This window comes from Podarcis pityusensis (genome assembly GCF_964106645.2).
Source record: "Podarcis pityusensis genome assembly, chromosome: 10".
NCBI classification, from domain to species: domain Eukaryota; kingdom Metazoa; phylum Chordata; class Lepidosauria; order Squamata; family Lacertidae; genus Podarcis; species Podarcis pityusensis.
The window spans coordinates 31,859,300-31,872,099 of NC_138035.1; the positions used below are offsets into that span (position 1 = coordinate 31,859,300).

General features: G+C 39.9%; 1 protein-coding gene across 10 annotated transcripts in view; it reads left to right on the plus strand.

Annotated features, from left to right (window-relative positions):
* TNRC6B (trinucleotide repeat containing adaptor 6B) overlaps positions 1-12,800 on the plus strand; it is a 102,025-nt gene that overhangs the window by 32,643 nt on the left and 56,582 nt on the right. For 2 of the 10 annotated variants that reach the window (XM_080971355.1, XM_080971359.1), the window contains one exon: positions 4,319-4,386. The exons of the other annotated variants lie outside the window; for them this stretch is intronic. In XM_080971355.1, the coding sequence (XP_080827481.1) occupies positions 4,319-4,386 (68 nt within the window). The remainder of the gene's footprint in view (positions 1-4,318; positions 4,387-12,800) is intronic. 10 annotated transcript variants of the gene reach the window in all.

Here is a 12,800-nt window from a genome sequence, read left to right on the forward strand (position 1 = left end):
ATGGGCACATGTATTGTGTCTAGGCCCTTTCCCTGCTTGGCGTACAAGCGCTGTCCTCCAAGCTCCTAGCAGCGTTGGAAATTAGCCAGTTTCCAGTCACATTTTGCAACTGGTAACCAGCCTTTTGTGTCTGGATGCAGATGTCCAGGTGCCACCCTTGGCACCTAGCATCTCCACTGGTTGCAGTCAGCTGGTCTGCCGGGCACAGCAGCAGGAAAAGACATGCAACTTTTTCTGTAGTGCTACCCCCACCAAATGCCTGATTTGCCCAGCAACACAGTAGCAAAAGACACATCCCCACCCCCCGCTGCGCTGCTGGGTGAATCAGGTGTTTGGTGGGATAGAACATAGCAAAAGACACGTCTTTTACTGTTGCGTTACCCTGCAGACCCCCTAGTTTACCACCAGCAAAATAAAACAACATTTAAAAATTTGCTCCTACGCTGGCTGGATGAATCAGGTGTTTGGGTAGCAAAAGCCGCTTTTTCCTTCCACTCTATCCTGCAATGTAAGAGTGAATTGGTCAGACTATGAGTGTAATTCCATGCATGCAGCCTTACTCAGCAGGAAATCCCGTTGAGCTCAGGTAAAACTTATTTTGAGGTGTGTTGCAAGATTGTGGCCAAAACTACATTAAGTGTGAGGAGTTGTTGTTGTTGTTGCTACTGTTGTTAAATTTGTATATCCCCCTTCATCCAAAGATCCAATGGCTGTTTCATCATATTTTACAGTCTTGACTACTTTTGACTAAGAAAACATGTTAGATGTTTATAGGGCATAAAAATTGCTACGTACCTTTTGTTCACTAAACATAAGGCAAATAAATATTCCAGGTCAGATTCTAAATCTGTTTAAAGCTTTGGGATACTTTTTTTATGAATTCTGAAATTTTCTGCTCTTCATTTTTTAAAATGCTGCTTTCTGGATTTTTTTTAGAATTGCTTCTTTTTTACTCCCATGACTAAACCAGACTAAGGCAACCTTGGGTGAACTGTAAATCCAACAGTATGAGGGAACTTTTTTCCATTGTTCAATTGCTATAGTTAAAAATAACTTATATATGCTTTCTCTTTCATTGAATAGTTGTTCTCAAGCTCAGTGATGAGAGGGGTGTGGTTTCAAATGTTCTTAATAGCAACCATTGAAATTCTATCCTATCCTCCTAGTCCCAGTGCTCTACCTGCATGGGTTGTTGCTAAGGAGGCGATAGTAGAATCAACCCTCATTCTCAAATGGGACTTAGTAGACATCTTTAAGATATGCTGCTGCCATATTCATAAATACCCTATACCCTCTCCTGGTATAGTCTCATTATTCACAGATGTCATGTTGCTGCTCTGTTTAAGGCATGAAACATTGGTTTGATAATCAAGTCCTCTTTCCCTTGTTTTCCAGATTGAGTCTGCCACTCTTGTCAAGAAAATAATATTTTTTTCCAGAATGGAGTGGTAATATGTGCAGGGCTAAAAGCATGGCCCTGGCTCTCCGTCAATACTGTTATGCCCTGCATGTGGGGTACACATGAGTACATCATAGTCTTCTAATAAATCTTTCTGTTAAATAATAAGGAATTTACTTGGTGCTTTCTGTTTTGAAATGTACGAAGTTCTTACAAATAGGGCACATGCAAATGCGTGCAGGAAATCTCCTATGCCAGCTCACACATTAATCTTCATAGCAGATTATAGGGTTAATATTGCAGGAAAGGGTCGACCTGCTATATTAAACTGCTTGTGACCTCTGTCTGTCTGTCTGCTTTATCTCTGCAGATTAGATGACCATTTCATAGAATAGTCAGGGACTTAACTATCCTGTCTGTTACCTACACTTCCTTCAGTGCCTTTAAAGAGCCCTACCATGTTTATTTACAAATTGCAAAATGACTGTGGTGGTGAGTAGAAAGATTATGTTGCTTTCGGAAATTGTGGCCATAAGCATTTCCAGCTAAGATGTAGTGAATGCATTTAGTCTGGCGATTTTTAACTTGCAATTTAGCAAAGAAGATCCTTAAAGTGGTTTACAAACAGATAACATCAGTAGGAAATGCCTTCTAGATTAGAATAACAAAGCTAAGTAATAGCAGTCAACATAGTCTATCACATGTCACCCCTCTCACTGCAGGGCTGAGGAGGTGTTCAGAAGCTTGAGCTTTTGGTTAACTGAAGCTTCTTGTGTTGTCTGGACACAGAACTATTTTTAAACATAAAACTAAACTTTGTTAAATAAGTCAACTTCAGAAACTGGCAGTTTTGAAATAAAGGCAATTTGTTGGCCTTGAGGCAAATGCTTCTCAGTCAGGGTGGGGTGGGGATAGAGAGTGTAAAGGGAGGGGACAGTAATATTTTATCAGATAATCCCTGCTAATAGTTTTTAAATTTAAAAAGTGGGGAGTGGGGAATTCTTTGGCAGGCTGTAAAATGACAACAAAGCAGATGAAATGCCAAGGGAGCATATTTCATAATTGGAGCACTATCACAGAGAAGACCCTTTCCTTGGTAGCCAGCTACAAAAGACAAAAGGCACCTAGTAGAAAGATCTTAATGTACAAGTGACACAGACAGACAGCCCTTTAAGTACCATGGTCATAAGCTGTAAACAACTAATTCAAGATCAGCAGTGGGGAACTAATTAGGCCAACCAGCCCTCCTTATTTGGCCCATGAGGCTATTTTGGGCCAAGCCACAGCTACCTGCCCTGTACTTGATTCCATTTATGATGTCAGATGTGGAGCAGGAAAAGTCATGTTTTTGTAAGAAGGGTTTGCAGGCACCACTGATAGCATCTGCAAAATGCTGTGCGTAATGCCATGTGCACCTCTTTGCTAGTTCAGTGATCTGCTGATTGCTGATGTTTTGAAGCCCAGATTATCAGCTGATAGTTGGAAACTGGAAAGGGCTCCCATTGTCTTGGCTTGCAGAGTAACACTTGAAGGTACAGCTTCAAAGCACTATGCAGGCTTGTCTGCAAGCATTGATTAGCAGCTGATCATTAGAGCTGTCAGGGACCTTAACAAGCATTTTGTTGCCCTCACAATCAGGTGATAAGGCTTTAAAGTGCTGCTTTGAACTCCTGTAAGCACTGACAGTCAGCTGGTTATTGGAGGTTTAAAGCACCCCATACACAGGCCATTGTGATGTCTGGTGTTTGACAGTTCTGCCTACCTATCAAATGCAAGCTAGATATTTTTTTTAAGAGGGCAGAAAACTGGGTGAGAGGAGGAATAGAGGGGCTAGAACATTTTGTTGGAGATCTCACTTTCTGTACTCGTAATGCCCAGTCCTATTTTGTAGTCTAGCTGCTGCACTCACAACTAATTGCAGTTTTAAAACAATTTTGAAAGGCAGCTTCATGTAGAGCAGAGCTTTCCAAACTGTGTTGTGACATTATTTGTGTATCGCGACAGGTTGGTGTTTTGGCTGCAGTGTGTAGGTGTGTTGTATGAATGCTTCCCACGCTTCTCTTGGGGCTGAGAAAGGGGTTTATTTAACCTTTGATTTGCTAGTAAAACTGAATTACTGCGTTGCAAAATGATGCATGTCTTAAAAGTGTATCACCAAAATGAAAAGTTTGAAAAGCTCTGATGCAGAGTATAATGTGAAAATTAGAGCATGGATTGGGACACTAAATGAGTGGAATTAATAAGTTGAGATTTTTTAGGGTTATTGTTTTGTTCACTTTCTTTGGAAAAGATTTGTTATATTAGCTTTTGAAACAAATCCATATAAATCTGTGTGAAGGAACAAACAATAGGGACCTTCCTTTCTTGCTTGGTTATGCAGAAGCAAGCGCTAGTCAAGATGTGTTTGGTCTAGTGTTTCCCTGGAAACAGGAATAGACATTGAGCTTACATCCTCTGCTGTGCAATGGTTCAAATAGAAAAGCTGTTGGGACATGTTGACGAAACTAACTTCCTAACTGGCAGGATGCAGTAAATACTTAACTTTCTCCTTTGAGAGAAATAGCGCCTCTACATATCACTCATGCAGGCATAAGATTAACAAGTAAGTGATAGTTTTTTATTATTTTAGAATAAACCAATAACTTTCAGTGGGAAAACTATAATGATATTATGTTCTTGATATGCATGTTATTAGTCCCTGTAATTTTAGTTGATCATACACTTGCTGCTTTTTAAGACTAATATGCACTTTTATGTTTAATGCATATTGTACAGTGCTTACCCTGAATTAACACACAATATATTTCCAGTGATCTTGTTTTGGAATGCTATTCAAGCTGTAACAAATAAACAACTACTTGCTTTTTTTCTTTGTAAATGTTTCGTATATTGAAATTAATTTTTGAATTACTTTCTCAGGAAAACTGCTTCCCAGTGTTAGAAAAATTATACCCCCAAAAAACTGAATGGAAAGAAGATGTTCTAAGGTACAGCTCAATGATTAGATGCTAGACTCTGGAAGAAACGCTGATAAATACCTTTACTACAAAGGACCTGAAAGGTTTAAATGGGGACTATGTTTATTGGATCGCAAATTGTCTGATCTTGCTGGATGAATAAAGTTCTTGTCAATCCTCTATTTCTTGTTTTGGAAGAATAGAAGAAAGATCAATGGCCAAATAACACCCTTCCACTTTAGTTGTTGTCCCAGTACTTGATTCATGTCTTGAATGTAGCTGACCACCAAATTGTAAGGAAAATATATTGTCTTTGCATGTACAGTGGTACCTTGGGTTACAGACGCCTCAGGTTACATATGCTTCAGGTTACAGACTCCGCTAACCCAGAAATAGTACCTCAGGTTAAGAACTTTGCTTCAGGATGAAAACAGAAATCGCGCAGCAGCGGTGCAGCCGCAGCGGGAGGCCCCATTAGCTAAAGTGGTGCTTCAGGTTAAGAACAGTTTCAGTTTAAGAACGGACTTCCAGAACGAATTAAGTTCTTAACCCGAGGTACCACTGTATCCTGAAAGAAAGAAAATAGATGGATTCAAAAGTGGAACATCAAAACATTCCAGTAGGGAGCTGCAACTGTTGCAGTAGCACCCTATCCCTAAACAGCTGTAACATACCTGGCTCTTTAGAGAAGTTAATAAAATAACATAAATGGAAATGTTAAGGTCTGAGAAAGTACTTCTTCACATAGCACATAATATTTTAATACAGTCTGCGGAATTAGTTCCCCCAGGAGGTAGTGATGGCCACCAACTCTGAATGCTTTGAAAGAGGATCAGATAATTGTGGTGAATAAGGCTATTGGCTACTACTAGCCACAATATCTATGTTTTTCCTCCACCATCTGAGGCAGTATACCTCCGAATGCCTGTTGCTGGGACTCACGAGTGGGAAGAGTGGTGTTGCACTCCGGTTATGCTTGTGGGATTCCAATGGACATCTGGTTGGCCACTTTGAAAACAGGATGCTGGACTAGATACTGGTCTAATCCAGAAAGGCACTTTGTGCTATCTTGTTGTTTTGAGTAGAACTTACTTTGTAGTTGCATGTACGTTAACACTAAAAGGTGGTATTCTCTTTCCCTGAGAACAAGAGCAGACCCACAGAACCACAATATTTAAATTCAAGAGACATTTGATAAGACTATACATACTAGCTGGCTGCTGTAACAATTAAATACATCTTGTTTTGCCACTCAGATATCTAAGAAGAGATGGATTTCAATGTGATTCTATCCATGGAATAATACTAAGTAGGATCATTTACTTGAAGGCCGATCATAACTGCTGATGATGTGTGCCTGGATCCAGTAGAAAACTTGTATAATAAATGTAGCACATAAATTAAACCATTGGTTTGCATTTGGTTTACAGCAGTGTTCAAAAGCTGAAACACGCCTGAGTAAGGCATGTGCATATCCCCAGTGACCTGTGGTTTAGTTGTTAATGCATGATACTGAAATAATAGGTGCTGCCCTCCTCCCTTGCTGCTGGAAACCCCCCCAAACAAACCATGAGTGGTAAAACAAAGAACAAAATTTGACTTCTGCTTAGGGTTTATTGTTTTCTCCACACAGTGAGCCCAACATGAGAAGCTAGACCTTAGCCTTTTCCCCATCTGGACAGGGAGAGGAATGAAGTGCAGCCACATTTATTAGCACATTATGCCATAGTAATAAACTATAAAATATAGTTTAATACGATATGAGAACCAGGTCAGGGTATCAGTCAACCTCAGGCAGATATCCACCTTTAGCCTAATCTGTTTGGATGGTCATTATTCTGTTTTAAGTTAATACATGTAGACCTTACTATTGCCTGTATTTAAATTTAGGTTTTATTTTAAACCAGGATATTTTAAGAAACATTAATATAACTCAGATGGCAAAAGACAACCTGTTTTGTTGTTTCTTGATCACTGAGATTACTTCCCCATGAAAAAAGCAAACCTATTGGATTAATATACGTTAAAGAATTCAGACCCAATCTAGCACTGTTAATTGCCTGACAGTAGTGCAATACAGGAGGGTTCTTCAACCTTTGTGCCCAAGATGTTGTTGAACTGCAACTACCATAATCCCTAGCCAGTTTATCTGATGATTGGGGATGATGGGAGTTGTAGTCCAACATCTGGGTACTGAAGTCTGAAGACAGCTGCATTAAAGGAATACTAGCATTCTGATTTGGGAGTGGAAGATTCCTTCCTGAACCTAATGTTGATGGCTTGAGACTAATAGAATTTGTCCACTAAGTCTTCCTGGGGAAACAAAGTCTGTATTTGTTTACATAAAGTTTTTTAGTGGGTTATTAAATCATATCATATATATATATTTGCTCTTTGCTAGTTAGGGCTCTAAGGGAATGCTGTTTTTAAAAAGCTAAGCAAGGCTTAGCATGTCAGGTTGGGAGCAAGATCAGACTCTTACCTTAAAATACGCGGTTTTTTGTTTTTGAGAATGTCTATGATTATCCTTGCTGACACTTTTGAAGAGAGGTAGTATTGCAGCAAAAACAATGAAGAGTTTTGTGGTACATGTATAGGTAAGAGCCAGGTTCAGCTGCTGCAGTTCATCATATGCATCACCTAAGTACACATGCATAGCCTGAGTAGAAAGAGGAGAGAACATTCTCTTCTTTTGAAAATGAGACCAGGAGGTCAGGCTGTGTAAGAGATAGCAATAGTTGTGACAATACTATGCAGAGAATAAATTACTGTGGAATCCAATTCACATGGGTGTGATCAGCTAGTCAGAAATGGGCCACTGCCATATGTATGGGATCTTTCATTCATTTGATTGCATTTTCATTGTGTTGTTACACAAGGTACTATTGATATTGAACTACAGTGGTACCTCGGGTTAAGTACTTAATTCGTTCTGGAGGTCCATTCTTAACCTGAAACTGTTCTTAACCTGAAGCACCACTTTAGCTAATGGGGCCTCCTGCTTCCGTTGCGCCTCCGGAGCACGATTTCTGTTCTCATCCTGAAGCAAAGTTCTTAACCCGAGGTACTATTTCTGGGTTAGCAGAGTCTGTAACCTGAAGCATATGTAACCCGAGGTACCACTGTATTGATATTTAATGATCCAAGAAATCATATATCTAGTTCTGTATGTTCAAGTTGGTTTTCAGCCTGTTTTTCTTTAGCAGCTTCCCATTCTGCATAGTGAACACCTTTAGAAATGGAGGGTTGCTTCTAAAGCAGCTGGTGTTGGGTGATATATACAGGTTTGTTGCTTAATGAGGAAAGTCAGAAGTCCTGTGGGGTATGTCCCAAATGCTTGACTACACATAAAGTAGCTCTTTGCAGTCTATCTAGCATGTATGTAATATAACAGAAGACATCACTGAATCCTGTGATATTATTATTTCTTTTCTATTGAGAAAAGAGATGAGACACAATTTTCGCTGACCTAGAGTGGACATAGTTACAGGGATAGAAAAGCTTTTCACAATTTTCCTGTGTATTTTTCATAAAGAGAATGTCCTTCTTGAACAAGTTGAAATATTGGGAATCACAAAGTATTTCTCAAGGGAGAAATAACTGAAGTAAGAATGTGCTCTTGCACATAAACTACATTTAGAGAGTTTTGGTGGTAGAAAAGATACACTCATGTTTTGTATAGCACCTGAAATATTAGGTTAGTCCAGGGAGTGGTAAAGTCACATTTTGCGAGGCACTTTGAAATGTGTGGTGGTGCTTCACCTCCTCAAGGGGTGCTCCCTGGATCCTGAGGTTTTGAGCAATTATCACCCAGTTCCCCGTATTCCTCTTTGGACAAGGTACTCGAGGGAGTTGTGGCCAGGCACTTTGGACACACTTTGATGAAGCAGATTTCCTTGACCCATTTCAATACAGCTTCAGGGCTTGGTTTGGCACTGCAATGGCTTTGGTCGTTGTGGTTGGTGATGTGTTTTTGGAGAGACATAGCAGTGGTTTCCTGTGGTCACTCATTAATCTGTTAGCAGATTTGATCCTATTAACCATAGCATACATCTGGAGCAGCTGTATGGGTTGGTGACATGATGATACAGTGGTTCTGTTCCTGCTTGCAGGGCTGTTTTCAGAGAACCATAAGAGTGACATGCTTGGATCTGTGGCAGCTGTGATGCAGGGTTCAATTCTGTCCCCAGTGCTATTTAACATCTATAGGCCATTGGGTGGAATCATTGGGAGTTTGGGACTGAGTTTTATTAACATAATATTCAGTGATATGTTGATGTTGAGCTGGTGTTTAGCGGCAGTAATGGGCTGCATGAGAGCTAGTGAACAGAAGCTTAATTCGGACAAGACAGAGACATTGTTGGGTAGTTCTTGTGTTTGACTTGCTGCAGATGGAGTAGCACTCCCCCTGAAAGAACAAGTTCATAGTCTGGAGATTCTCCTGGATCCATCTCTGCACTGTAGGCTTAGGTGGTTTCTGTGGCAAGGATAGCCTAGTTCTAGCTATTGGCTGTTCTTTGACACAGATGGGTGATAGTTTAGAACACTCTGATAACCTTCTGTCTCAATTATTATAGTGTGTGCTATGCAGGGTTGCCCTTGAAGATGGTCTAGAAATTGTAGCTTGTGCAGAAAGCAGATGATGCTAGAGCAGGGGTCAGCAACCTTTTTCAGCCGTGGGCCGGTCCACCATCCCTTAGAGCATGTGGTGGGCCGGACTATTTTGGGGGGGGGGCGGGAGAAATGAACGAATTCCTATGCGCCATAAATAACTCAGAGATGCATTTTAAATAAAAGCACACATTCTACTCATGTAAAAACACCAGGCAGGCCCCACAAATAACCCAGAGATGCATTTTAAATAAAAGGACACATTCTACTTATGTAAAAACACGTGGATTCCCAGACCGTCCGCAGGCCAGATTGAGAAGGCAATTGGGCCGGAACCAGCCCCCGGGACTACCCATGTGCTAGAGTACTTGTAGTACTTAGGTGTTCCATAGCATCTCTCCATTCTTGCGGAACCTATGCTACCTGCCTGTGCCCAGTGTTCAAAACTAACCAGGCACCAGACATGTTTTGCAATTTGTGTGGGTCTAATCGCTACCACATGGAGATCTCCAGAGGCCAGGTTGGCAGTTGACATCTTCATCTGACTGGCCCCTCCATCTTTCTTAAGCAGAATAGCTTATTTATTGCATTTATATCCCAACCTTTCTTCCAAGAAATATATGCTTTACCCCCACTTCAGTTAATTCCTACAACAACCCTGTGAGGTAGGTTCAGAGGCTGTGACTTGCCCAAGGTTACTCAGTGACCTTCATGACTGAGTGGGGATTTGAACCCTGGTTTCCCAGGTCCTAGTCCAACACTCTAACCGCTACACTACACTGGCTTCCTAGAGTACTTCTGCTATGGGGCAGCAGTATAAATAAAGTAGGTAAATAAATATGGGGGAAGCAGGGAAAGATGATGCGCTCTCCACCGATGCGCAAGGTGACCCGGAATATAACCCACACACTATTGGGGGGTTGCCTGTATATTTATTTTATTATAATAATTAAATTTATATACTGTCCCTCATCCGATGATATCGGGGCGGTTCACAAGATAAAAAAATACAGGACAAAAGTGTGCTGATGAAAAGTACGGTTACGTGAGTGCCTTGGCAGAGGGTGTGCTTTAATCTGTTGTAACCGTTGTAAGCTGAGAGAGATTCTCTATTTGTGGTTTCAAAGGAAATATTTAACTGCCGTAAGATATTAACTCATTCATTTTGGGTAAACAGAGTATTCTAGAGTATTCAGTGTGGTGAAGTTTTCCATCTACATGGGCATAATGGCAAGCTTGAGGACTTCTGGTGGCTGCAGATCCTTTCACCTCCTCCTCTTCATTATAAGGTAGCCATGCTGCCCCCACCCTTAAAAAAGTGCATAGAGCTGAAGGAAGAGTGGTGTGTTCACACCATTTTCTTTCAGATCTACAGGCTATTTCTAATTGTGTCACTCAGCTGGTGGTAAAGCTTCATTCAACAGAATGAGAGGGAAGCACTGGATCTGGGAAGTGATTTTAAATCTTCAGTCTATCCAATATTGGCTTTAATTTTATGGTGGTACTGGGGTAACTCTTATGTAAAGTCATGGAAATTTAGGGGACTCTATTATTCTACTGGATCTGATTTTTACCCTTATCTCATGGAAAAGCTGTGTGTGTGTGTGTGTGTGTGTGTGTCTGTCTGTTTGTGTGTAGGGGCATGTGCATGCCCTAGCACATTTTCTTTCTGTCTTTGGGGTGTGTGTGAAGCAGTTAGAGAGCATGATGCCAAGGGCTCTCTCTCAAAATCCCAAATACACTCATTGATCCAAAGAGATTGGTGATCTCTCATCTGTATGTTGCATGCTATTGGGTTTTCTTGCCTAAACAATACCTGCATGGTGAACTTTGTGAAAAAAGAATGAAGCTTATATTAAAACTGGAGCTACCGCTTACAAAGTATGTTTAGAAATGTGTATTGTTCGGGGCTTCACTATTTACAAAGGGCTTTTTTCTAATTGTGTCACCCAGCTGGTGGTAAGGATTGATTCAGCAGAATGAGAGGAAACCAGTGTTCACCTCTTCCCCTCTGCACCCCTGTATTCTGCTTTGGAGTCCCCCAACACTTTGGAACAGATTGCCAAAAATGGCATCCCTCCCAATTGTGCTGAAGGAAACCTTGTCATCTGACTGGTACCATTGGATACAAACCAGAGGGTTTTAAGTAGATGGAAATTCAGTACTTTATTTTTAACTATTGTGTTCTATATAAAATACTTAAAATGGATGTGAGTACTCTTTTTGACTCTTTAGGCACCACTGCGCTCACAATAAAAATAAAAGTAAATCTCTCTTCCTTTTCTTTTTTAAAGACGTAAGGTTCCAATCCTAAACATAGCACTTAGGATTTCACCACAGTGATGCTTAGTTCTGAGTAAACAACATATTTTGGATTATGCTGTAAATGTACCTCCTTTTAGCCAAGAAGCTACCAGTATTTTTGTCACCGCAGGATAATGTGGAGCATATGCTTTAATTAAAGTTAATTTTAAAAATTCCACAAGTCCTCAAAAGTCCATTTTAATATTGTCTGGAATTGATTTTAGATTAAGACATTTCTGATTATACGTTCACACAGTACTTTGGTTAGGAACAGTTTTATGGTTAGGAAAGAAGTTACTGAAGAATTCGGAATGTTGCATTACCTATTGAAGACATTAAGTAATTCTGACTTGCCAGGTCCTACTTTTTAAAATGAATTATAACATTCACAGATCATTTATTGCTCAAATTATGGTTATTTTAATCTTATGGAAACAAATTTTGTTCATACATACACCCCTAACAGTGAATATCCATTCCCTTAAACATCTATAATTATCCTAAGCATGGATGTTCAAGCCATTTGAGTAAACAAGACAGCATTGTTGCATTAGTTAACTGCTTTTAAATGCATTGTGTTTTACTAAGAGTGCCATATCAGTTGTTCTAGATACACTATATAAAGAAGGCAGACTCCTTGCTGTGATGCTACTTCGGATTTCTGCCAAGAAACAACAAGCATTGCTTGTTGGTGAACAAATCTCTGCCTCTTAGAGTGATTGTTTTAAATTAGTTGGCAGTCCTGATTTAAACATAGCTCTGAAGGATCTTAATTTTCCCTTTGTACACTCTCTGTTACATCTCAGATTGCTTCTCAAATCTCAGAACTCTCATAACCTTAGGGAATTTTTAGCCGCAGAGTAGTGTTCATTTCATGTCTATCTCTCTTTACCCTACAACACAAAGAACTGGGGAAGTATAAAGGGAGATGACCTATTTTAAAAGTATTTGTTTGCCATTATATTTTAGGGCCCCTGCTGTAATACATAGATCCCAAAGGGGCAGTTAGAGAGCTTTTTAGACGTTGAGGAATTCCAAGGAAAAACCCTGTGCAATACACTAAAGTTATAAATTCTGGCCCTCCATAATGTTGGTGTTCTTCAACAGTAGGTGAGATAAGTGAAAACTACGTGGAGAAGTGACTGACAAGAGAGAAGCAAGTTAAGTAGTTCTTGGCTCTGGAGGACTTATAGTGGTTGCCTTTTAAAAAGGCTTAGTAATTGGCTTTTTATATAAAATCTTATCTTTAAACCATTACAGTATACAATTTTGTTTTTGTTGTTAATGCTGAAACATTGTTTGTTTTGTGGAGGTTATTTTTCAATCCATTATAGTTTCTCTCAAATATATACATATTTGGTCTTTACCATATTGCACTATGAAATGGCATAACATTACTTTGTGCTTATGTAACATGAGAAATTGTCACCATGGGTTCAGCTCATAAACCTTACATTCAGACTTTAGACTTCTTCCTTGCTCATCTAAAGGTTGATCGTAGCAAAATGCACATAATGACTTGTATTATA